At 50.0% G+C, this 26,439-nt stretch overlaps 1 protein-coding gene across 1 annotated transcript in view; it reads left to right on the forward strand.

Moving 5' to 3' along the window:
- The window catches only part of MYO7B (myosin VIIB), a 91,061-nt gene extending 67,185 nt beyond the window's left edge, over positions 1–23,876 (forward strand). Inside the window, exons 34-48 of the mRNA XM_065410298.1 lie at positions 330–499; positions 1,191–1,375; positions 3,081–3,208; positions 3,812–3,969; positions 4,773–4,926; positions 9,002–9,157; positions 14,419–14,524; positions 14,969–15,082; positions 16,224–16,311; positions 17,504–17,610; positions 17,938–18,123; positions 19,663–19,779; positions 20,781–20,864; positions 22,006–22,125; positions 23,787–23,876. Coding sequence (XP_065266370.1) covers positions 330–499; positions 1,191–1,375; positions 3,081–3,208; positions 3,812–3,969; positions 4,773–4,926; positions 9,002–9,157; positions 14,419–14,524; positions 14,969–15,082; positions 16,224–16,311; positions 17,504–17,610; positions 17,938–18,123; positions 19,663–19,779; positions 20,781–20,864; positions 22,006–22,125; positions 23,787–23,876 — 1,963 coding nt within the window. The remainder of the gene's footprint in view (positions 1–329; positions 500–1,190; positions 1,376–3,080; positions 3,209–3,811; positions 3,970–4,772; positions 4,927–9,001; positions 9,158–14,418; positions 14,525–14,968; positions 15,083–16,223; positions 16,312–17,503; positions 17,611–17,937; positions 18,124–19,662; positions 19,780–20,780; positions 20,865–22,005; positions 22,126–23,786) is intronic.
- The last annotated feature ends 2,563 nt before the right edge of the window (positions 23,877–26,439 follow it).

Raw genomic sequence — 26,439 nt, forward strand, 5'->3', positions numbered from 1 at the left:
ACATTGAATTAATTCACTGCTCACTCCAGGAGACGGATGCTCCTCGGTGCCTAGAATGAGGTAACTTTGTGGAGACACATGGGGCAGCTGAACCAACTTGTGGTGCTCTCAAGAGAGAGAAAGAGCCAGAGTTTCACTCACCTACTTCCAAGAAGTCGAGTCAGGAGCTCCTAACTCCTGTTAGGGCTAATGCAAGCTCAGGAAGTTCCTGCCCCTGTGTGGAGACTTTGTCTGCCTTGAGCTGCAGATAGAGGCCTGTGTATGGATGTAGGACAAAGGTGATACAAGGTCTGCAGATGTTCCAGTAACGAACCACTCTGGATCCACAGGGCAGTGAAGTCTTTTGGGCAGAGCTGCACTCTCATCACGCTGCGGGCAGAGGAGTTTGTCCTGACATCTGTCCACAGCGTTGTCATCGCAGAGCTAGTGGTCCTGTTTCTGGAAGGACTGAAGAAGAGGTCCCAGTATGCTGTGGCCATGCAAGAGAGCAAGCAGCAAGGTTAGTCTGACAGCCCCTGTCTTGGGCAGGCAGAAGTCTTGTGTGAACCCCAGCACACACTCAAAAGAGCTAAAAGAGAAGCAGGAAAGCTCAGGGATACAGAAACTTTACTCCAGGAAGAGCCAGTAATGAACACCACAACGAGCCAGCATCTCAGGCACCATAGTTCAGGCCTCCCTGAAATCAGCAAATCAACCTTCCTTCCCCCTTCGCTGCTGTTGTTTGCTCCCTCTTGGACACTGCGTAGTCCAGGAACTCCACCTGCCTGGACAGGAAGTTAGAGCCTGGCTATCTGGGGGACATTCTTCATAAGAGCTCCACAAGGGATGGAGATGGCTGTGGAATATCATTGACTGAGGGGGCGAAGGGTTAGGACGCAAATGCCACATTCGTGAGCTCTTTTCCCTGCATCACTGCCAGTCCCAGGAACCCGTTCTGCTCCCATCACAATCAATGTAAGTTTTGCTATTGACCTCAGTGGGAGCAGGTGCAGGCTGCCAGAGGACGTGTCAGTGACTGCTCCAAAAAGTGCTATTGTATGATCTGCCATTGTTAAACAAATCATTTCCTACTGGTAACTGAGCCCAGGCCTTGCAAACACATTTCACTTGTCTTCATGATTGAAATCCCCTGCATTTTCTTCTGACATTATAGAGCCTGAATAGAATACTGCAGTTCTCTTTGTTTCCAGGGGACCCTGCCATTCTGCCCTTCAAGAAGGGGGACTTGCTGATTCTGACCCAGGACAAAGGGCTGGAAGCAAATCGTGGTGACTGGGCCTATGCTCAAAATGAAAGGACTGCCAAGACGGGGATTGTGTCTTTAGAAGCAATCTATATTATCCCTTCCATTGCAAAACCATCTAGCCAAGTGCTGGTAAGGAGCATGTGATGGGGACACAGACAGTAATAGAATGGTCTCCAGGCCTTACAGACCCGGGGTTAAACGACATGACAGTACTGAATGCGACTGTTCATTGGAATGAGTGGTCCTCCCAACTTGGACCAGGTTGATGCCTTTCATAGGAGCAACAAACGAGTCAGAATTAAATGCAAAAACAAAGACAAAACAAACAAAACCCTTAGTCCAACAGTGAGGATGAGATTTCAGTTGCACAAAAGGAATAATATTCCAGATGATGGCACATACAGCAGCCATAACTCCATGCCCTCTGTGCTTTGTATGAATTTATACAGTTAATTGTAATGCATGGAAATGTGCGTACAGTTGAATTCCCAGACATTTGTGCTGAACGTTGGATTAACGCCACGACTTTGGATATTTTATTTCTGCCTTTTATAAAAAACCAAAACAAACCCCAAAGCCCCATTGCATTTTTCAGAACTACATTATTTGTTGCAAATACAGTCACTGGATTTACTTAGCCGACGGGTCCCATCTTGCTGCAGGTTGGCTGATTGGAAATACAGGCCTACAAACGGATGGGAGTCACTCCCATCTCGGAACGTTGTGTTAAAGGAACACACCTAACTAGCACCCAGCACAAGTTTCACCCTAATTGCCATCTTCCCAGTGATTAATTGTCTATCCCAGTTTTAGAGAGTTGCTATATTTTGTACTGTACAAGTGGATTAAATGGGACAGTTATGGGGCACACCTAACGCTAGGGCACCTCCTCCTGGCTGCTCTGGGGATTAGCTCCTTCCAGCACCCCCTTCTGCTGCTCGTACACGTGCCCTGCCGCCCCTTTCTCTGCAACTCAGGGTGCTCTCTCTTCATGGCTTGCTCTTTGTGGCTTGGCCCTCCACCTAGGTTAATATGGGCCTCCCCTTCCAGGATAGCAGACTCCTATTGGACAACTGTCCCAGGCAGGCTTTGTTCCACTGCCCAGTCTGTGCCACTTCCCCAGTGACTGGTAGGGGAACCCAGGGACCCTATGTCTAGCGACTGTGGTCTGCTTGTTCCAAGATCCTGTTGCTATGTCCCTGGACTCCTGCCTACATCTTCCGGCTTCCCCCTCTCTGGATTTACCAACCCAAACTCCCTCCTCTCAGGAAGTAACTGTAGACTACTTAATTCCATAGTCCCAAACAGACCTCCCTTCTCCAAAGCAGGGAGTGCAGACTATTTCCAAAGCAGTAAGTGCAGACTATTTCCACTGAAGCCCCTTTCTGCTCCCCATTTCCTGGCTTTATACCAGTCCCACCTGTTCCTTCTCAGCTGGGCTCCATCATCAATCAACCTTTCAATCCCTGGCTCCTCACCAGATGCAGCCTAGCAGGTTAATTAACCGAATTTAACCTGCTCTGGCTTGTGCAGGGGAGGACTCCTCATCCCAGGGACCTAATGAAAAAGATGAATCAGACAAAAAGGAGGTGGGTTTCTAATGAGTGCTGTGCTGGCATTAGTCAAGACTGACTCCAGTGCTCGCTGTCTGTGTTTGTGTCTGCATAAGAATGTAACTCAGCTGCTTTCTTGAGCCTCTGCAGATTCCTAACACTATTGCAGCAGAGAATAATTGGGCGTGGTGTACAACGCCATCTGTGGGTATCCAATGACAATAACGTCAAATGGTTTGTGCAGAGCCCTGTAATAGTGCGAAGTCTCTGTATATTTCCAGAGCTTGCTGATGATGTCACCCGATCAGAGGAGGTTGGCATCACTGAATTCCCGCACGGAGGAGGCAGAGGAAGAGGAAGTGAAAATGAAGCCCTACACGCTTGAGGAGTTTTCCTATGAGCACTTCAGGTAAAGCTCCCTGTACCTGGTGAGACTGCTCCATGCAGGACTCTGGAAAAAGGGTTCATGTCTGGCTGAATGAAACAAACCCTTTAACCCTACCATGGAGGTAGCAATGATTCCATGGCGGAACACACCTCTGAGCTATGTTTCCGCTTACTTACTTGTAATGAAGCTGACAGTGGAGTGACTCCCACTGGGTGGAGATTCTGACCCAGGAACTCCTAGTTTCTCCTATCTGCAGGGTTGCAAAAGCCAGACTAGGATGGTCTGAACTATAACTCTCTTCCTTCCACATAGCACTATTCTTAGCTCCAGGATTTGCCATGTTATTAACACAGAACTGGGACATGCAGTCTCCTCTCGGGTCCCAGCAGAGGGAGGAAAAATAGTTTTTCAAACCTCTGATGTTTTCTATGCTTTCCTTCTGCTGATATCAACAAGGATGTGTGGTCACAGTGCATTCCCAGGCCCTGGCAGTCCCATGTACCGTACTAGCTCACCTCTCTGGCATAGAACATGGTCACAGATTAGTCTTCACAGTGCTGGCTTCCTGTTTAATGTTACTACTGATCTAAAAGGTCAGAGTGAACTATTTCTCTTTCCATTCAGGGTTCCTGAAAAGGAGTCCATCAGCAAAGCTGTCCTCCACAAATCCCGTGGGCGCAGCCAACTGTGGGCACTCTCCAAGGAACCCCTGAAGCAGCCCTTACTGAAGAAGGTGTGTGCAGATCCAGAACTTCGGGACCTTGCTTGCCAGGCTTTCATTGATATCCTTTCATCTTCCCCCTCGGCTGGGCGGAGCTGTGTTACTGGTGGGGCAATGGAAAACCTGCCAGCAGTGATCCATGTCTGTCTCACTTCCTTTAGTCTCGTATCCCAGCCATTGTAAATGGGGGGTAGCTATATAGAGCACATGGGGTTAAGAAAGCCTCATCTTTCCCGAAAATGGAAAAACTGTTCAACTCTGCTCAAGGGCTCAACAGCCCCACTGTGGCCAACCATGCAGGGTACATCCCAAGGGTCAATCCAGCTAAGAGGATCTTGAGGGAGCTGCTGCTAGAATGCACATACAATATGTCAGCAATTAAGTCATTCCACTTAGAAAGAGTGCAGCTTCCTGCATGATTCCAGAGTTTCTGAACTGTTGGGTGTCCTCCTTCGAGGGTCAGGCAGCTAAAGCCATGGGAGTCATGCGGCTGAGATGGCTGTGCTTGTGGAGAAGGTACAAGGAACAGCACAGGGTTCCTCTCACCAACACACACCAGGAGTCTCCCAAGAACCCCTGTGGAATAATCCCAGGAGAGGCATTCTGGTACAGAGGGTGACAAATCCATACAGTTATTAATGGTGACTGTAAAAGCAGGCACAGCTCCTAGCTTGCTGGTGGCTATGCTGGGAAGAGAAGGGGTAGGTTCCAGTGGGCAGCACAGCCAGGGGATATGACTGGGTCTCATGTATCTATTGTTTGACTGGCAATGAAGCAACGCCCAGCACCATGACCAGGATTTGCCCCAAGTCTCTGCTGATTATGTGTCCTTCCCATGAGGACAGTCCTTAACTGTGCCTTCACCCATCATGAAGTTCATGGGAGACTACCCCTCGAAACAGGCACGGTCCTCCATGGAGCTCACTGACCAGATATTCGTGGCAGCCATCCAGGAGGAAGTGCTGCAGGATGAGATCTATTGTCAGATCATGAAACAGCTGACCGAGAACAGCAACAGGTACCAGGCCCGTGTGCGTCTGGCCCCATCCTCCAGTACATGAAGGGTGACTCCAATCCAAGATCTGGGGAGCTTCTGTGCTGTAGCGAGCTGGAATTCCTGCAGCAGCTGTAGTGGGAGGGAATATCTGCAGGACCGGCAGCTGCAGCACCCTATAAGAAGGGTGTGATGGACACCCTCCCCTCTCAGCACTATTGGCTGGTGCTGGTGGGGAGCAAGTGTGACTGTGGAGGCCACATCCCTTCCTGAGATTCTAATACTGCAGCTTTACTCCCTAGGGGACTGTGGCTGTCTGTGCAGGGGAGTGAGGGGAGAGCCTTTCCCCCTCAGTGCTGGCTATGTAGCTGTGAATGGAGATATAGTCCTAGAGGTGTGTGCCTTTATAACCGTTATATTAGGGGATAGGTTGTCCCGCTCTGCCTTCCCATCCAGCCCCCCACCAAGTTTAGCTTCCCTGCTGTAAAGGTCATGTTAGCACACGGTTGTCACTAGATCTTCTGTTGGCTTCCCCTCATTCTGATTGTTATGTATTACTTTACAGCGCCTTGCAGAATAGATGGATTGCGCCAGGGTCCCTGCCCAAAGAGCTTGCAGTGGAGTCTCAGACAGAACTCGGGGCAACAAGACAACAGAGTGGGGCAAGGTGGGAAGGATGGGTCACAGCAGTAAGGTTATGTCATGCTGACTCACTTCACGGAGTCAGGACAGAAATGGGTCCTTAAGGAGTGAGGGGATTTGAATGAGGAGAGGTCTCCTGGTCCAGGGAGGACATTCCATGTGCAGGGAGCTGCAGGAAACAAGGTATGGAGATAGGGTGACCAGATGTCCCGATTTTATAGGGACAGTCCCGATTTTTGGGTCTTTTTCTTATATAGGCTCCTATTACCCCCCACCCCCGTCCTGATTTTTCACACTTGCTATCTGGTCACCCTATATGGAGATGTCTGTGCAACAAAGCAGCAAGAGATGCACTGAGTCTGGCATTGTTAGCAGAGCAGGGTGGGCAGACGCAATACACCTGGGGCCAGACTGTCAAGAGAGCTCAGCTTCCATTTAGGCATCAGAGTTAGTGGCTAGTGTTTTCCAAAGAGATCAACAAGGTGAGCTGCTGGGGCCGGAGCAGGTTTGAGAACAAGGCCCCATGAGATGTGAAAGCAGCCCCCAAGCAACTTCCTGTCCCAGAGAAACTGGCTCAGGAGGCTGTTGTGTAAAACACATCAACAAGATTAATACATGTGAGAGCAGCACGTTCTGTTACATCATTGCTATTGTTTCCTCTAGTAGCAATCATCGATAATGGGTCAGAATCACACCCCAGTGTGATAAGTGGAATGTACGAACATAGGCAAGAATAACCATTTCAGAACAAACATATACACAGCATGTACTTGAGATGGTTCGCTGTCTTGGGGCAGGAATTTGCTTACACCTCATTGTCATGTAAATAGCTTGTAAATCTAAACTGTTTCTAGGTTAACATTTGGCCTCACAGTTGTAGATGTTGGTGACATTCCATGGATCACAGCCAGTACCACAGTGTAATTGTGATTTCTAGAACTGCAGGCTATCAAGGCAACACATTACATCTACCATCATAGACCCTGCACCATGGCAGTCCATCCAGGCGGGCTGGGCACAACTCCCTTCAGAGCTCATTAGTGCCACATTGAACACTGCTCATAAGGATTTAAGGATTACACAAGGCATAATGATCAAACCAGATCACTTTGGAAGGGAGCAAGGCAGCATGATCTAGTGGTTAGAGGATGAAACGAGCAGGCAGGAGTTCTAGGTTCTTTTCTTGACTGCATCTGGCTTGCTGTGTGACACTGAGCAAGTCTCTGAATCAAGCTGTGCCTCAGTTTCCCCATCTTTAAAATTGTAGTTCGTTACCTATTTCTCAAGGGTGTTGTATGGCTCAATCTCAGAAAGAATTGCTATAGAAGTGCAAAGTATTATTATTATTTCACCAACAGAGTTTGCCAGCCTGCAGTGTTGCATCAGTGCGCCAATCAGAATTGAATCTTCCATCTGGGCATGTGCTCTACCATGATGGTGCTGCAAGTGGAATGGTGGTGTACTTTGCATATAAATAGCTGTATAATGGTGTAGGAGTGTGTGGCTGTCCCTCCCCATCAATCTCAGAAGAAGGCCACACCCCCTCGCTCTCAGGTCCCTCTCTAGGCAAGGATTACTGGGGCATTAGCCATCTCTAAGCCCCTGGCCCTCTAGGCAGGGCCAAGTGGCAGGTAGTCCAGGACCCTGGCCGCAGGCAGAGCACAGCACCACACAGCCCAGGGGCTCAGGCAGACAGCAGACAAACGCAGGCCTCTTGACCTAAGGTGGGGAGGCTGCCACCCCAGGGATGGGGTTGCAGGGGATAGGGGAACCCTGGCCCACCCTACTCCACCAGATCCCAGCCCAGGGCCCTAACAGTGGCAGAGGGGATCCTACCACAACACGCTGACCAGTACTTAGGCAACACCACAACCAGAGTACAGTCTGGTGTCCCTGAGCTACTTCCTACACTCCCCTCGTGCTGTACCTGTGTCTTGGGGTTGTCCTCAGTCTCCCTGGGATACACTGCTAAGGCAGTCCCAGCAACTCCTCAGTGTCCCTGGCATCAGGTAGCTGTGGCAGCTCCTCTGCGTCCTAGGTGCTGTCAAGGTCTCTGTTGGGCTCAAGCCCCAGCAGCAGGCGAGAGGCATCCATCTCCTCCAGTGGCGCCAGCCCAACTGAGCTAGAGGGTCCACCCTTTATACTTCCTGTCCCGCCCCTCTGCTTCTGGTGGGGTAGTTGTGGGTGTCCTGGCTCCATCCATGAGGGAATGGGCGGCGGTCCCTCCTTGGCAATCTCAAAGGCCACGCTCTCTCACTACAAATGGTATTAATACAGGATTTCTAATTATGATACTAGTGCAGTTTCTCCTTCATTCCACCACTTTAGCCCTAGCTATTATCCACTGTGTCCCTGTGGTAGAAATAAGCAATCCCTGGAACAGCAAGGGAAACAAATGTTGTTCCTTCCAGACTGGTGCACTATGGACCAAATTCTGCCCTCATTTACATGGGTGTAAATTCAGAAACACTCATCACTGAAGATCCTCCAGATTTATACTGGTGTAGCTGCGATCAAAATCTGGACCTCAGAAAAGTGACTATGTAAAAGGGTCAAATCGACTTCCTTCACTGACCAAACTGGCTCATGACTCTTAGCAGTTCAGAGCCATCACCGTGACTGGAACTGGAATCTGTTCTGTTTCTGGCCTCATCAACAGAGTTCCAGCTGCAGAACCATTATTACTGGTGATGCTGTACAAGCCAGAAGACCCCAGAGTGACTAACAGTTTGCAGGGCTGGAGGTTAGATATACAGTGCGTGAATTGAGCAAATTTGATTGAGAGTCACTGGGAGATGATAATCATGGAACCCACCATGCCGTTGATACTGTCCCTTTTCAGAGTAGAATTTTATGTTCAGAAAAATCAACTGCAAGGCAAGTGCCTGCAGAGGTGCTGGAACAATCTGTACAGTGGGGGTGCTGAGGGCCATTGAACCAAACTGTAAACCCTGTATATGATAGAAACCACTTCAAGCCAGGGGGTGCTGCAGCACCCCTACTTCCAGCACCTATGCGTGCTTGTGTTATGGGCAAAGGGGCGCAGTTGGCGGAAGATGAATGCAAACAATGTGCTACAAAAAATATTTAACACAATCCAAATAAATGTGAGTTGGTAGCACTCCATGGACATGCGCACCCAATTGCTTTGCAGGAGAAAGCCCCAGGGATTCAGCTGCCACGGTAGTCTTGAAGCTGGAGCTCATTCTTATTCATGAGATTTGCAACGGTCATGAATAATTCATTAGCCTGGATTTAGCATGATCTTCTCTGCCATTGTACAGGACTAGCCTGCTGGATTCTGCATGCAGGCTCTGGTGATTGGCTCCTCTCACTGGGAGTGACACAGTGCTCTATTGTGGGGCCATATTTCTACACCGGGCTTCTCTTCTCTGTAGCTATTGCATGGTTTGAGGAGGATCACTCAGGCACTAGCTCTGCTGTTTTGTGTTTGCAGGTACAGTGTGACCAGTGGCTGGCAGTTACTCTGGCTCTGCACTGGCCTGTTCCCTCCCAGTAAATCACTGCTGAAACATGCCCAGAAGTTCATCGAGACTCGTCAGAAAGAGACCCTGGCTCTGGACTGCAGCCGGAGAATTCAGAGGATAATGAGGTAAAGAATTGCCAACCACAGGAGTTCAAAAATCATGAGTCAGGCTCCCAAACGTCCTGAGATGGGGTTAAAAATCATAAGAGGGTTTTTGTTTTTTTTAAATGACAGTTTTGGGTGTTTTCTTTTGCCTTCTGAATTCGGAGCCATTAGGGAGCACTCCGGTCACATTCACAACCATGAGGGCTAGACGCTTTTAAATGGAAGCTGAGATTCTCACAGAATCACATAACTCCAGGAGCTGGGGCTTTTATGAAAAACACCAAATATTGAGAGACTTGTGATAAAATTGCAAGAGTGGACAACACTGAGATTCCCTTTTAGGATTCCCCGGATCATACAGGTTTCTCTTTCCCCTTCAGCTGCAAATGAGGGTGTGTTTTGATTTTGTGGTATCCAGACAGTAAACTCAGTGTATGCCCCCCTCCTCATTTGCAGGTAAAATGTTGGGTTAAATTCACTATGCTGAGACTCCAGTGAAGCTGATGAAGTCACACACTGTGTAAATATGGCTCTGTGAACCAGAACCATGCTGAGAAGAGTAGCAACATCTGAGTGGGGCCCCATGCAGCATACATCCTGCTCAATAGAGATGCCAGTTGCACCAGTATCTTTCACCCTGCCGCTGCCTGGTCATCTACACTAATGCAATTCTCATTCTCACTGGGTTGCGTTACAGTTACACCCATTCTGCACTGGTCTGAGTGACATGGGGGCAGAGCAATGGGGTATCAGGCTCATAATACCTCTGGTGTACGGAGGGGGCAGGGTGCTTAGGTGTACAGCAGGTACAGAAAGCCTGCTCTGCAGCCAAAAGCTGATGCATTGTGAGGGGGAAGCAGGGCTATGATCATGCCCTGCTTCACCCTGACATGCACCCTTTTCTAGCAGGAGCATTGTTGTCAGCATTGGTTTGCTTCCCTTATCGCCCCAGAGCACTAGCAACCCCCTGGGGACTGCTGTGTGTGCATGCGTCTCTCCTCTGCGTCTCAGCGCATCAGAAAAACCACAGGAGCTGAGAGCAAAGCCCAGATACAACAAGCGGGAGGGACTGAAATCCTCTTTTGGTTGGTGTCATGAACGTGAGGAGGGCTGTCACAGAAACTGAAGTGGCTGGTGGGATCACGTGAGCTGAGGGGGAAGGTCTCACTGGTTTCCTCCAGAGCTGTTCTGAGTTACCTGACCTGTCACTGCAGCGAGCTGGTGCTGTGGCATCAGGGTCAATCAGATCTGTGGCTTGACACGTCTGTATTCCATGCCATATGAACATATGTAAGTTTGCTTGTCACACTGTCTGGAGTGGCTCATGACTGTGAGTGCCTGCCTGAGGGCAGACTGTCTAAAGCAGGTCAGACACCCCAATCTGATGTGATGTTCTATAATTAGATTACACCAAGCCAGTAACAAATGTGAACTCCTAGGTCACTATAACAGTCTTACCAAGGAGTCACAAACAGGCCCCTGAGACTCTCCAGTCTATCTTGCCACCCAGACAAATTTGACTTCGTGATAAATGGTCACTTACACCAAAAAAAAAAATCACACCACATTCAGTTTGTTTCCAGTCCCAAGAGACCAGTCACTGACCTCAGATCAACTGGCACCTAGATCCTACACCAAAGAGAACGCCTGTAGCCAATCCTGTAATAAACTAGCTAAAGGGTTATTAACTAGGAAAAAGAAATGAGTTATTTACAGGTTAAAGCAAGCAAACATATACACACCAATGAGTTACTGTCTAAATCCTAAGCGGGCCAGAGTTGTACTAACCTGTCAATTCAAAGCATCTTTCAGGGCGGACCCAAGACGCAGCCCTTGGGGAGCTCTGGCTTCAGTTTAGAGTCTCTGGCCCTGTCAGTATTCAAACAGCCAAAAAGATGGAAAATTTTCTCGTGACTTTATTTCCTTCATTCAGCTCCCAAGTCCACAGGATGAGCTTCCCTGCACGTAGCATTTCCCAGGTGTGATAGGGCCATTAACCAACCCTTTGTAGTGCATGCTCCTGGATGGCCCATCTGATTTTGACAGTCCTTCTAGCTGGGCAGCAGGGAGAAAGGGGTTCACAAGCTCAGAGCAAATCTTTTCAAAGTTATAACACATTTCCCTATAATACAGAATACTGACATTGCAAGTGAGATTAATGCATGCTGCAACTTACAAGCATTTCATAAAGTCTGAACACTAACTACATTCTTATAAGACTAATACCTATTTTGAGCAAAACTAACATATAGGTGAACAAGGCTGGTCTCCAGCTATGAGTTTGTTAGTTCTTAGTGAACGGCTGCAGCCTGGGCAAGAGCTGGTGCCTGGCCTGCCAGTGTCAGACAGCTTCCCCCTTTCCTGGCTGGTGTGAGCTCCTCACACTCTCCAGCCCCAGTTCATCCTGACCCTGGTTGTTACAGCTATTTGTTCCAAAGAGACTTTCTTCCTGGCCGTTTCTCCCTGCAGATCTTCCAGCTCGTCTTCCCCCCGTCTCTAGGAGTGGGCCCCGTGTCTAGTCCCTTCCCCCTGCCTTCCCTGGCCCAGACTCGGTTGGAATGCTAACGTGGCTGCTTTGCCCGCTCTCAGTGGGTGGCATTGTACAATTAGGGGAAACGTCACTGCAAAGTGAATTTGCCTTTAAATTGCCTGACCAACACCAGGGCGGGAAAGCTATTCATTGCCTTGTCTTCTGAGGGGACTGAAAGTCTCCTGCCTCCCCCCAGAGAGTGCCATCCTTCCACGGGGCACTGCTCAGCTAGACGGAGTTTCTTTAGCTGGGAAAGGCAGCTTTTTATTAAATGAAGATGGCCTCCATTAAGTTGCCCAGAGAGTGGGAGGGGGGTACCAGAGTGTGTATGTTTCAGAGGCTGTTTCTTCTCCTGCTCGGTCAGTGCTGATTCTTCTCCCACCAGCCCATGGGGAAGGTGAGCTTCCTAAGACTCCCCTAAACTCTGGGGAAGGGGAGCCAAGCTGGGCTTCTGGGACTATCTCTGGTGCTCCAGGGCAGCATCTTCTTGCCATGGCTCCTGGGTGGGGAAAACCAGGGCCGGCGTCCCAGCAGGTGCTCGGGGTACCTTTCCTCCCCACCTAGGGTTACCATACGTCCAGGTTTTCCCAAACATTGCCTCTTGTTCGATCCTCCACACTCGGTCCTGACGGATTTTTCAAATAAGAGGTAATATCCAGGTGTTTTGGGGAGCAGACCTGGTCAATCCTGATAGGTCCCTCCCCTTCATCCGCAACTGAGTGTCCCTTGCAGCTGCCAGATCCCATCCACCCAGGCTCCAGCTCTCAGCAGGGAGGTGCTAACTGATGGCTGGTGCTGCGTCCCTGGGTCTGCACCAGCTGCCCTGCCACCATGACAGATGGCGACGCTGCCCCGCTGCCCTGCCACCTTGAGAGAGGCCCCAGATACCCCCTCCCAGTACTCACACACAACCCCTCCAGCACCTCCCCAGGTACCGCTCCCAGTACTCACACATAACCCCTCCAGCACCTCCCCAGGTACCGCTCCCAGTACTCACACATAACCCCTCCAGCACCTCCCCAGGTACCGCTCCCAGTACTCACACACAACCCCTCCAGCACCTCCCCAGGTACCGCTCCCAGTACTCACACACAACCCCTCCAGCACCTCCCCAGGTACCGCTCCCAGTACTCACACACAACCCCTCCAGCACCTCCCCAGGTACCGCTCCCAGTACTCACACACATCCCCTCCAGCACCTCCCCAGGTACCGCTCCCAGTACTCACACACATCCCCTCCAGCACCTCCCCAGGTACCGCTCCCAGTACTCACACACAACCCCTCCAGCACCTCCCCAGGTACCGCTCCCAGTACTCACACACATCCCCTCCAGCACCTCCCCAGGTACCGCTCCCAGTACTCACACACAACCCCTCCAGCACCTCCCCAGGTACCGCTCCCAGTACTCACACACATCCCCTCCAGCACCTCCCCAGGTACCGCTCCCAGTACTCACACACAACCCCTCCAGCACCTCCCCAGGTACCGCTCCCAGTACTCATACAGAACCGCTCCAGCACTCCCCAAATACCTCCTCCAGCACCCCCCAGGTACCCCTCCCAGTACTCACATGTAACCGCTCCAGCACCCCCCTAGATGCCCTTCCCAGTACTCACATATACCCCTCCAGCACTCCCCAAATACCCTCTCCAGCACCCCCTCTCTCCCTCCCGCTCCAGCAGTGTCCTCTTTTTGGGACCCTGAACCATGGCACCTCTTTCCCCATCCCTTAGGTCCCTAGATCAGGATGCAGGGAGAAGTGGCCCGTGCTGCTGCTATCTGACCCTAAGCCAGGCGAGAATGACTGAATCCTGGTGAGCTGAACGGGCACAGATGGCTGGCTCGTATCAACAGCCGTGCTGTTAAGCAAATGTTAGGTTCAGTTTTCCCCTCCTTAACTGAAATTCACATTTTACTAAATTAGAAGAAATGAGGTTTTAAAAACACCAAAATAACTCCGTTCGCTGGGTCAGAGGCCAGGCCAAATTCTTCTCTTAGTCACTGTGGGTCCCCCCATCCCATGTCTCCTCATTGATCTGGCTGGCCACAGCAAGCCGGGTCTGCCCCACTTCTCCCCTCTACCTGAGCTACTCCACAAAGTGCAGGAAACAGAGAAAATAGCAGCACCCTAAAATAATGGGCTAGCTTTGTCCCTTCTGTGCCTCTGTTGAGGTCTGGACTGAGTCAGACCCAGCTCCCCTTACCTTAAAGTGTAGCTCTACCTGCAGTGTGACTGTGAAATTGGCATTGTGGAATACACTTCCACACCAACCCTGCTCAGTTGATAGGTAAAAACATAATGCTTCTAACAGCCCTTCCAAGCTGGGGGCTTAGTGGCATGTGCATCGTTAGCTGTATTAAAGATTCTGCATTGGAATCTCAGTTAAATTCTTTTGATGATGCGTGAAGCAGAATAGAATCTAGCTCTCTCACCATTGTCTCGCAAACAGGAGGAAAAAATTACGTTAGCTATTAAAGACAGAAGCTAGGATGCCAAATACACACAAATGCCATTTTTATCTAGCCACTTCACAGAGTAGAATGGCTTTTTAATGCATGCTCCAATCAACCCGCACATCCTTGCTCTGTTAATATATTTAACATGCTTTAGGGCCAGAGGTGCAGTGGGAAACTCTCCTTTCCCAAAGCCAGAGTGCTGGGGTCTCTGCTTCAGTTTAATCTCCCTCTGCAAATCCCCAGGGGGATGAGTGAATGCCCAGCTCTGAAGTGCCTTGGGTTGTTGTTTTCCAGGAGTGGCTCTCGGAAGTGGGCTCCCCATAACGTGGAGGTGGAGGCCATCCAGCAGAACATCACCAAGATCTCGCACAAGGTTTGCTTCCCTAACAATACAGAGCAGGTGAGAACTCCCTCTTTTTCCCACCCTTGACATTCATGTTGGGCCACATTTCAATGGAGTATGGTGCTGCTGTGTGCAGAACAGTGGCTGAATCGGACTCTTCATTTGGTTCATAAGATCTACCTTGACCAGTGGTGGGCAACCTGCGGCCCACGGGCTGCACGCAGCCCGTCAGGGTAATCCGCTGCTCCCATTGGCCGGGAACAGCAATCCGCGGCCACTGGGAGTTGTGGGGGGAGGGGGGGCCGTGCCTGCGGATGGTCAATGTAAAGAAAGCGTCTCACGGCCCGCCAGCGGATTACCCTGACGGCCCGCGGGCCGTAGGTTGCCCACCACTGACCTAGACCCACAGAGAGTTCAGAGTTGTCAGCGCAGCTGAATCCGTTGCCTCTAAGCACCCCTTTCTTCCTAGTGCATTCCATCAGGGCCTCTGTTATGTTTTAGGTGTTTGAGGTGGGAACAAACACCAGAATCCGGAACCTGTGTCAGACCATTGCCTCCAAACTGCAGCTGAGCTCCTGGGAAGGATTCAGCCTCTTTGTCAAGATCGCAGACAAGGTAACTCCGCTCAGGTGCGCTAGGATGGAGCGTGGCCTGACCTATGAGGAAAAGCTAAAAAGACTGGACATATTTAGTCTGGAGAGAAGAGAATGGAGGGGGGAGCTGATAAGTCAAATATGTTAAGGGCTGTTATACAGAGGATGGTGATCAGTTGTTCTCCATGTCCACTGAAGGTAGTAGTAGTAGTAATGGGTTTACTCTGCAGCAAGGGAGATTTAGGTTAGATATTAGGGAAAACTCTCTAACTATAAGGATAGTTAAGCACTAGAATAGGTTTCCAAGGGAGATTGTGGAATCCCCCCATCACTGGAGGTTTAAGAACAGGTTGGACAAACACCTATCAGGGATGGTCTAGGTTTACTTAGTCCTTGAAGGCCTTCCGAGGTCCCTTCCAGCCCTATGTTTCCATGACTCCATGAAGGTGCAAGGTGGTTTAGGACCTGTGGGTAACATCCCTATGTGAAGATGAGTAGTTGGGAACAGCAGGGGAGAACATTGAGGGCCACACTCCTGTATCGGGAGGAGAAAGATCACTTACTGCACACTGCTGTGGTCAGATCTTTTTCATGCGTAGGGTCGGACCCTGCAAGATGTTGGCCTGTAACTCCAGTTGGCTTCCATAGTGATGGTGGGTGCTCAATACCGCCCTTGAATTAGTTCATCCCCCAAAAGCTTCTCTGGCTCAAGCTGAAGCCAGGCTGTTGGTGCTGGCAGTCCAGCAGGTCTTCCCTCTCCTTCTGGTGCCATTTGATCTTTGTGCACCAGGAGCAATAGATAGTCTGCAAAGCGCTGAGCTCCAGGGGAGAGGAGCCCTGTGTCTGCCAATATTGCAGCAGCAGGAGCTGGCGGAGAACAGGGAAGGCAGCTTCCATCTGTGTTAAGGGCAAGCAGCCAGGGAGGAGGGAAGAAAAGAATAAACAGAGTAAAACTCCAATGAGAGAAGGACACTTCCATTAGCCTTCCCCCTACTCCCCCTCCCCCCCAATCTCTCCTCTCATTTCCCTTTGCCTCTGATCCTTCCCCTCCATGCCTGTGCTTTCGCTGTCTGTACTGTTGGCAGGGACAGTTCAGGCCATACTGACCTTCACCGTCTCTGGGTGATGCAATTTCCTTCCTCCCATTGCTCTGCATCTTGCAGGTGATCAGTCAGAATGAGGCCGACTACTTCTTTGACTCCTTACGGCAGGTTACTGACTGGACTCGGAAGAACAAGCCAGGGAAAGATGGTAAGGAAAGGGATCTACTCTTGGTGGCTGTGTTAATCTGTAGCAGAGCAGTGGGTGAAAAGCAGGATCTATTCATCCTTTGTGAAAGTCTGATTGGTGGGCTGGTAAAACCCATTTCTGGCATGGTGTTCATGTGCATCATTGGTGTCGTTTGCCATGGTACTAGGAACCAGTTGACCTGGGGCGGCCAGGACAGGGTTGTTAAAGACACTGGAACTGGTCTGTATATGGGTAGCGGTGGCTGACTTTGATACCTTTGAGTTTCTGCATCTGTAACGTGCTGACTCGTGGATCTGATGATTGCAAGTTACAGTCTGGGACTTGTGCATTGCCAGACCCAATGTCACCAGGTACACACATCAAATATTACACAGGCTCTCAATATAATTCAGTTCCTTGCTTCATTAGCAGCTTGTTATGTGGATTATTCTGGCAGCTAGTTTAATATCTGAGCCCATGTTATCTTGTTGTATTGTTTAGGGAAAGCACTTATGGGGTTAAATCTGATTATAATTCTCCCCCTCCCACACTTAAGCTTGTAGTTCTAAATTTGGGTTGACCTCAAATTCCACCCACTTTTCTTGCTAATTTCTCCAAAGAACTGGGGTCAAAATTGCCAAATGTGGCCACTGACTCTCAGTTGCTCATTTGGAGATATCTGGAGTCCCATTGTCTGAAGCGCTGAGCAGGCAAGCCTGTCGACTTGGAGTTACCAGGAGATGTGCCTGCTAGCACTCGGAACATCAGGCCAGAGGGGTCAAATACAGGCACCTAAAATCAGCATCTCCTCTCACAAAGGCAGCTGCCAGTGAATGCTTGGTAGGAGAGGTGGCAGGAATTGCTCACTGTGATGGGTTAGGATCTGGACATAATACACACAGCCAAGGAGCTCTGCCATTTCTTGCCACTCCACGAAGCAGTGTACACGTGGGACCGTCATTCCCTTCCCTCCATTGCATCAGCTCGCTCCCGTTGTAAACCTACAGCGACTGACAGTAACAATAGTGCAGGCTTCATTTGCCAGTATCTTTAACATTATTTCTAAAAATAAATCAAACCTACAAAGTACAGTAGCCCTGAGCTATGTGGACCCATCAGAACTGGCCTCAGGGGACAGAAGCATTGACCCAAAAGGGCTACAGTTCCTTAGAGGATGACCTGGGGAGCACTGACAATGTTGTTGTTCCCATAGGGGTTGCTGTGGCTGTGACTTACCAGGTGTACTTCATGAGGAAGCTATGGCTGACTGTAACTCCCGGGAAAGACCTGAAGGCTGACTCCATCTTTCATTACCACCAGGTAACTACGTCTCTAGGGAATGGCCAGTAAGGGAACTCATGTCATGCAGTGTGATCAGGGCGATATAGTGGAGAAACCGATCCTGCCGGAGTATTTATTTCTCCATCTCAGACAGGGCAGCCACCATCATAGCTCCAGGGGCACACACAGATTTTAAAACACATAATAATCAATTTGGCATCTGTCAATATAAATTTACCCTTCAGGGCTGGCCTTTTCCGGGGGCTTGATCTGTGAGGCCTGCATCTCCATTTCACAGTCTCTGCCTGGCTTGGCCCGTATTGGCTCCAGACCATTCTGCACAGATTCACTGCTTATGCCTTCCAGGAGCTGCCCAAGTATCTGCGAGGATATCACAAGTGCTCCAAAGAGGAAGCTGTCCAGATAGCAGGGCTGATTTATAAGGTCCGTTTTGACAAGGACCGATCGCAGCAGGCAGCCATCCCCAAGATGCTGAAGGAGTTGGTGGCAGACAATCTGATCCGAGCGATGGCTCCGGAGGAGTGGAAGAAGGTAAAAGCCGCTACACCTGTGCTTGAGGCAGCCAGCCGGTCCTGCTCCTCACACTGCCGCGGCTACTCTTTTACATGCCCAGCTCGCGGAGAGCTAGTGCGAGGATGGCTCCTCAAGCTGGGAGTCAGGCTGCCAGCTCAAAGTGCAGCCGTAGCCTGTTCCTGTTTATAGCCATATTTTGCATCCTCTAAATAATCCTCTGACATGTGCCTGTGTCCCCAGAGCTGCTAAACTGAGCTGTGCAGTCCTCTCAGAGACCACCCCAGACATAGGCGCCGACTCCGTGGGTGCTCTGGGGCTGGAGCACCCACAGGGAAAAATTGGTGGGTGCGGAGCACCCACCGGCAGCTCACCTCTGCCTCCACTCCATCTCCTCCCCTGAGCGGGCCACCGCGTCCTGCTTCTCCCCCCTCTATCCCAGCACTTGCACCGCGAAACAGGTGTTTCGCGTGGCAAGCCTGGGGGTGGGGGGGGTGGAAGAGAAGGAGGAGGAACGTGGCACGCTTGGGGAAGAGGTGGAGCCAGGGCAGGGATTTGGGGAGGGATCCAATAGGGGCAGGGAGGGGGCGGAGTCGGGGCAGGGGGCGGGAGCACCCACCGACGCCAACAAAAGTTGGCACCTGTGACCCCAGACCTCTCCATTTTCTGTGTCCACCATGGCTGGATGGACGGACAGACGGACACTCAGTTAGGAAATGTCATTGGATTTGAGAGTTAACTTCATCCACATCAAAGCCGGTTCACATAACCAGCCTTTCATGGGTAGCCAGTTATCATGTAGCAGCCAGAGGCAGTATACACACCTCTGCGCAATTCATAACAAACAGGACAAAGACCCCTCAGCCCCACCAGGCAGAGAGAAGGGTTGGATGGCTGCTTGGCAGGGAATCAGAGGGTGTATGCATTGACAAGAGGTGCCAGGGCACAGCTTGTCCTACCCATTTGTATAGGACAGGTGAGACTTGCTTGTGGAGGCAACAGTTCCCCTGTGTTTGACTCCCACCCTGACTCAGCCACCCCCTCTGGGGCACCTGCTTCTGCAGGGTCTCATCCAGCCCCCTGGAGAGAGGATAGACAGGAACTGCTAGGAGCTCCCCCTTCCTACATGAGCTTCACTTTCTCTGCCCCAGGCGCAGGGGAGGAGGAGATCTGGGAGCCCTGGGTGGAGTTTTCCACTGTGCTGCCTAGAGGCCCAGCCAGGGAAGCTGCTGGGCCAGGTGACCTTCACTCAGGCCTGGTGGGGAGCTGCTGGTCTGGGAGGATCTTCAGTTCCCATTGCTGGAGTCCAGGGCAGAAACCTGGGTAAGGGCAGCTGCTGGGAGATTTCCACCTTCCTTCCTCGTGGCAGCTGCAGGAGACCCCGGGGCTCCCCCATTCTTGCAGGCATAGGTGCCCCTTGCTGCCTTGGGGTGATGTGGCCACGTGACTGATCCTGCAGTGTGATGGGTGAGTGCATATCTGCAGGACAAACCCTGGGTGGGGGAAAGCCTGCCCCCACTCTCTCACTTACGGGGGTGCACGTGTCCCTTTTCTATACAGAATATCATCGGCGCCTACAGCAAACACGAGGGCAAAACAGTGGACGAGGCCAAGGTTGCCTTCTTGAAGCTGATCTACCGGTGGCCCACGTTTGGGTCAGCCTTCTTCGAAGTGAAGGTGTGTCTAGGCGGCTTCTCATTCCGCGTGCACTAATGGTTCTGCCAGGGGAGCACCAGGTGGGGTGCGCTCATCTGCCAAATGGGAAGCTATTCCAGCCCCCACCCCTCTTGCCGCCTGCAAGAGAGGGGGAGAGACTGTGGGAACACATTAGTGAGGGAAAGCAAAACTCATTTCCTTCCCCGTGGTGAGGTTCGTGGTCCCTGCCCTCTTGTGGGAGCGAGTCAGTGGTCTAGTTCCAGCTCCTGGGAGAGCTCTGGCTCATGAAACTCCTCTGTCCTGTTCACCACTCTTCTTGTTCCAGTGAAACATAATTGTCTTAGGGGGCCATGGTGGCACAGGGAGAGGTGCCCCCTCAGGTATCCAGGGCCACTCCCCATGGGGACTGAATTCTTGGTTGGTAGGAACCAGTGCAGAGAGGAGCACAACGGGATGTGTTCGGTGACTGGGATCGACTGCTGCATTATATATTCTTTGGAGCCCCTTGATCATGTAGGTGCCTCCCTAACCTGAATGCAGTGTTCTGGGTCCTGCTGCCCTCAACCTAATGCAGATGCCATCTACTCCTTTCTTCCCCAGCAGCAGTGCACACTACTAACCTTTTCACGCCACAGTCCCCTTCCAACCTCCCATCATCCCCCACGGCTTGGCCCTCAACACATTTTGGTTTGTGCAGTACCAGGAAGGGTGTGCTGCAAACCAAAGTGAGAGAACTACTGCCGGATAGCCCAGAGCTAGCAAACTAGATCTGCCTTTAAACAGCCATTGTGCAAGTCTTCGGTATGGTCTCAGAACAGTCACCCTTGGTAATGGTTACATGGCACTTTCTGAGCTTGTTGCCTCAGTGTTTACTGTTTTACAGTGTTTACAGTTTACTGTCACTATCAAATTAGATAGTGACAGTAAACAACATTGGGGAAAGTTGAAGGTCTCTCTGCGATTAATAGAAATCTTCATTCGCCTCCTCACAAACACTTGCTTATTTTGTTCCTGATCACCAGCAAACCTCCGAGCCAAGTTTCCCAGACATCATACTGATTGCAGTCAACAAGCAAGGAGTCTCGCTAATACACCCCAAGACCAAGGTAAGAGTCACTTCTCCAGCGCCTGGGGGCCGCTGCAGTCTGGCTCTCTGGGAAATGCAGGCTACCTCAGCTTGGCAGCTCTAACGAAGGATCCCCTCATTGGCCAGGCCCATTAAGGAACAAGGGATAGGACCTTCCACTTGGATCTTAGGAGGAGACAAACAGAGCCCCTATTCTTGTTCTGGGAAACTGAAGGATGGGTGGTGCCCAAAATCACCGCTTGGGATTAGAGCTGCTGTTCCAAAATAATTCAGGCAATTGCTACAAGCAATCTCTGCCCGGGAAAGGAAAGACCTGATGGCAGCTGTAAAGGGGCATGGTGGCAAGAAGGATATGTGATGAGGAAGGAGCAATCCCCAGCTGAAGGAGTATGGCCAACTGGATGGAACAGATAGTAGGGAACCAGCTTTAGGGAATTAGTGGCAGGAAAGCGGAGTTGTCTACAGGACAGCAAATACATAGGATGGAAAGAGACAGTAATCAGACTGTAGGCCTGTCAGTGTAGTTGGCTCTGTCAAGCCTGCAGAACAGGGACATGTCTGCACTGCAATAGACCTGTGGCTGGCCCCGCTCAGGTGATTTGGGCTGCAGGGCTATAAAATTGCATTGTAGATGCTTGGGCTGGAGCAAAGGCTCGGAGACCCCCACGTAGGGGAAGGGTCCCAGAGCCTGGGCTGCAGCCCAAGCCCAAACATCTTCACAGCAACTTTATAGCCCCACAGCCCGAGCCCAATTCAGCTGACCTGGACCAGCCGCAGTGTAAAACATACCCTATAAATTCTTATTGTGAATGTCACCATGTTGCTTTTTACAAAAAATAAAGGCACTGGTGTATCCAATGGCTTAATGGCTACTAACGTAACCAGCAGCACGGCATGGGAAAGGCTAACAGTGAACAACAGCCTTCCAGAAACCCAAAACCGCAGGGATCAGCTGCTCTGTGCAGGCAGGGAGGATTATGCTGTGCTGCCATTTGGGGCATGAGCTGAATTCAACAGCTGTGTGCCAGTCCCTGACAGAAGGCACTAGGAGGTGAAAGGATACACTTGCCTTACTGGAGTGCTTTCTCTAACCCGGCACAATCTGTTTTCCTTCCGAACTGTTGCACTGTTTGGTTATTTATGTCTCTTTCTGCCTGCAGGACATCTTAACAGTTTACCCCTTTAATAAAATCTCGAACTGGAGCAGTGGCAGTACATACTTCCACATGACAATTGGGAACCTGGTGCGGGGAAGCCGGATTCTGTGCGAGACATCTCTGGTGAGGAGCCTCACTGTCCCATACATGTTCTCCTCCTCAGTTTTCCCTTTCTTCTTATGTCTATAAGCATCACAGATACCTGGTGTAAGGATGCTGATGTACATGAAAACAGCCAGAAAAGGAAGGATACACTGTTCAGTCCACAGATTACACAGAGACCCTTTTGCTGGTTCAACACCCTGGGCAGTTTATTTACAGTTGCATCCCACCATCATCACAGGATGCCCAAGACCGTTCCCAAGCAGAGGAGAGCAATCTCTCACTCCCTCTTACTGCCGGCTTCCCTCCTGTGCCTATTTGGGGGCTTTTGGCTAATGGCTAATTGGCCTTTCTGCCCTTCTCCACCCACAAATTAGGCACAGCCTTGCATAGTCAGCTCCAATCTGCTTTGCCTGATAGGGGCTGCTGTGAAGAGTGCTGACTCAGGCCTTTATACCTAGCCCTTTGTCACAAGCACACTGCTTCCTGCCATGACTGGCTTTAGGCTTGATGGAGGTGACAAGAGCTTTCTTCCGACTCCCTGCAAAAGCAGTAATTGTTCTTCCAGCTTAACTGACAAACTGTCTCGCAGGTCAGAAGCAGATTGGTGCTCTATGGCACCAGCTGCAGTGGAGGAGTGAGTGATGGGTTGAAGCCAAAGTGAAAGGAAAAAAGTAGCACTTGCCCCCGTTCTGCCAGCAAACCAAGCTTCCCCTCCCTGAGACACCAAAATGAGACTCCACTCACCTAGATCTTTGTAATACAATTACAGCCCCGTACTTTTCACAAATACAAAATAAAATGAAAATCAATATATAAAAAACCCCTCATCCCACAGTGATGGCTCCTGTCCCAGGGGGCTGGGCCAAGCTCTCTTCTCCAGGCATTGTGACCTGGTGCACGGAGTTGCAGTGCAGCTCAGGTTTGGCCTAGTCAACCCTCCATTGTGACCAGGGAGGGCAGTTGGGTCAAATTTGAGTGAGTGGTGTTGTGACCCCTCCCTAGGGCCTTCTAACCCTCCTGTTGAAAGTGTCATAACACAAAAATCCTGAAAAGTAATTTATTTAAAAAAAAAAAAATACAAAAATTTCATGGAGTTTTAAATATGATCTTCCTTTTCTGGCATGCTTTGATCAGCAGCGAAATGGTTAGCAGTACTGACACCTTGTCATTAGATTTCAGAGTCAATGATCCATTTAAATGAATGGGGAGTCCCATTTCTCCCAGAAGTCTTGTTTCAGGCTGTCTGCAAGACTCAGGCAGGCATCACTGCATGGGTTTATAAGGGCTCGTATTGTTAAGGTTACCTTTGCAAACATAAGCACTAGTGACTTGTATATGAAAGCTGAGATTCTGAAACACAAGATGGCAGCCCACAGTGTAAAACATTAGTTTGCTGAACCACTACAAACCAACCCTGTTTGATCACTAGACCAGGGACCACATGGCTTCTTGCAGTGTACGCAGCACTGCTTTTAATAGCGCTACTGTAGTATCTGAGAACACACCAACTGGAGCCATGGAAAAGAATTATCTGAACGACGTTAGGAACTGGGAGAGGAGGTAGACATAAGGAACAGGTACAGAGGGCACACAGCTTGGGGAATAACAACTCATGTTGCCAGCTGGCACCTTCTAGAGTTCTTTTCAAGAGACTAGGTTAAAGTTTCTCTCTCCTGCAGGGTTACAAAATGGATGACCTGTTGACATCCTACGTACAGCTGCTAATGAATGCTGTGAACAAGCAGAGGAATCCCCGCCTCCCTGCCTGAGGGTAGAAGCCTGCAATTCATACCTGTGCCAAACAGCCTCCATTTCATATCCCAGACCAAAACCCCTTTTAACACTGGTCCTGCCAATTAATCCTCTGATCACACCCATTCTTCAGTAAGCCACGCTGGTGAAGTACTGCCACAGGGGAAGCACGAATGAGCACACGCTAGCTAACATTTTAAGCTCTCCTGTCCTAGACCCAATGGACAAATTCAATATGGATTATAAACGTTGCAGCGTTTTCCTGGATTTCAACCTGGACACGGCCCTCAATTAATACATGAAAAAGCAGTCTGAAAACCTCTTCAGATCTACTATGGTGTCCTCCATTCTAACAGGGACATGCCCCTCCAATTCCTTCCTCCTAGCAACATAGGACATAACTTCAGTCTTCTAGCATTAGTATACTCACAGTAATAGCCATCCTATTCTGCTATTATGGGAGAAACTGCATCGCTCCTGGACAGTTCAGGCTGGTAAGCCATACAGGGCTTTGCAGAAGGGAAGAACCATTTCTTCTGTAACATGGTTATTGTCTGCTGTCTTGTTGCCTTAGATAAGTTGTGAGCTAGTGCACTTCCTTTTGTGTCTCCTTTGGTAACTGCACCTGGGTGTCTCCCAGCCTTCCTTTCTCATAAGGAAACAGCACAGTGCTCCCCAATATGCATGAACACACACTGATTCGGGCTGTTATTAAGGACTGATTCTGCACCCTTACACTGACAGCTCCCTATAAATACTACTCAATGTGACTCAGGGTTGCACGGGATTGAGCCTATAACACACAGAACTCTTTTGAAAGAGCCATTTTCCTGCTCTATAGAAGTGCTTCTAGCATGGAGTTATGTAGACATTCTTTCAGGAGACAGAATTCCAATTAGTTAATTTTATTGGTTTTCATTTCTCTTGATCTTTCTCCAACTTCCTGTTTGGCAGACAGCTTGAATGGTAAAGCCTGATTCAGAGTTTGTTCATCACATGCTCCTCCATAGACAACTCCTGTCAGCAAGAGAGAACTTTCTCACAATAAGAACTGCTCAGAGTTCAAAAATCCTGGGAGGTAACCTTGCCCCTACACTACTTTCCAGTACTAGAAGAGCAAATACTTGTCCTTCCCAAATCAGAACCACCGTCCTGTGGTCACAGGACATGTGGTGCTTTTAGTGCATTTACACCAAGTTCCTTGAGGCATGGTTTGACAGTGCTGGAAAAGCAGTGCTGTTGAATCTCTCGTTCTAGTTTGCCAATGTATGGACAATGGGCTTCGTTGTCCCCTGGACGTCTGCGTGCAACACAGCCATTAATGGGAGGATTGTACATGCACTGCAGGGAGAATAGGGCCTCAATATCTCTATGCATCTAAATGAGTGCCACACTTTTCAGAATAATTGATCTTTTTGCGACCAGTCAGATATTCCCAATGCAATGTCCATTGCCAGCAATGGATGCTTTGAGACTACCAATGTCAAGGTGTTAATGCTGGCATCATACCTTTGAATTCAATTTAATTAGATATAGTATCTGATAAATGTTTTATACATTGACTCTGTACTGAAATCTTTGCAGCCAAACTATTCTGTTTCCCGTTTTTAAATAAACTGTTGCAGATCAGTGATGACGTGGTTTCTTTCTTCCACAAGTCTGGTGAGTGCTCTCCCAACCTCAATATAATCTGAAAACCTCTCCAATAGCTTATACTACCTCTGCATTACTACAGCATACCATTCACCACTTACATCCGGAGTCCAACCTAGCTACATGGCATCTGTCAGACACAACAGCAGTGCCTCCACTATACTAGAGCATTGATGAATACATCACCTTCTAACCAGCACTGATCAAAAATGTTTCAGCAAAACATTCTTGTCATAGACTCACCCTCCTGGAGCACCTCCTCATGGCAAGACCCAGCACTGCCCCCCCTCCACCTCACCTTCCTCCTCCAGACTTTGGTGCTCTGTGTGGTGACTTAGTCCTCTGGCCAGGTCACACCAAGAGTCCCATCCCTTCTTGGGTAACAATGTCCCAACTCAAAACCCAGAGGAATGAAAATCCTGGGTTCAATCTTCTGCAGATTCTTTGCTCATCTCCCGGGCTCTGCAGAGTTCTTCACTCAATTACTGAGCAAGGCCTCCCAGGGCTTTCTCCTTGGAGGCCCAGTTTATCACGAGCTGTTAACTCTCAGGGCTTTTTCCCTGGAGTCTCCCTCTGCTCCCAGACCTGCTGTAGGAGTCTCCTTCTCTCCAACTGCCCTCTCCCTTCAGGGACAATCCCAGGCTAGATACTTCCTGCAGGCCCCTTTCCCAGAGAGGAAGTTCCAAACTCCTCCCTCCTGGATCTCCTCCCCGTATTGCTTTGCACACCTTCCTTTATAGGAACCACCCAGCCTGGTTCTCCCCAGCTTGGTCTAATCCTTAATTACCTGTCTCCCCTTCAGGTGCCACAAAACAGGCTAACTGTCCCTGCCAATGTGGGGTTTATAATACCATCACAATTCTGAAATAGGAATGTGGCTAATCCTTGGAGTTACTGAGTGATTCACCCTGGGTCACGTCAGAGGTG

The sequence above is a fragment of the Emys orbicularis genome, chromosome 9 (assembly GCF_028017835.1).
Source record: "Emys orbicularis isolate rEmyOrb1 chromosome 9, rEmyOrb1.hap1, whole genome shotgun sequence".
NCBI lineage: Eukaryota > Metazoa > Chordata > Testudines > Emydidae > Emys > Emys orbicularis.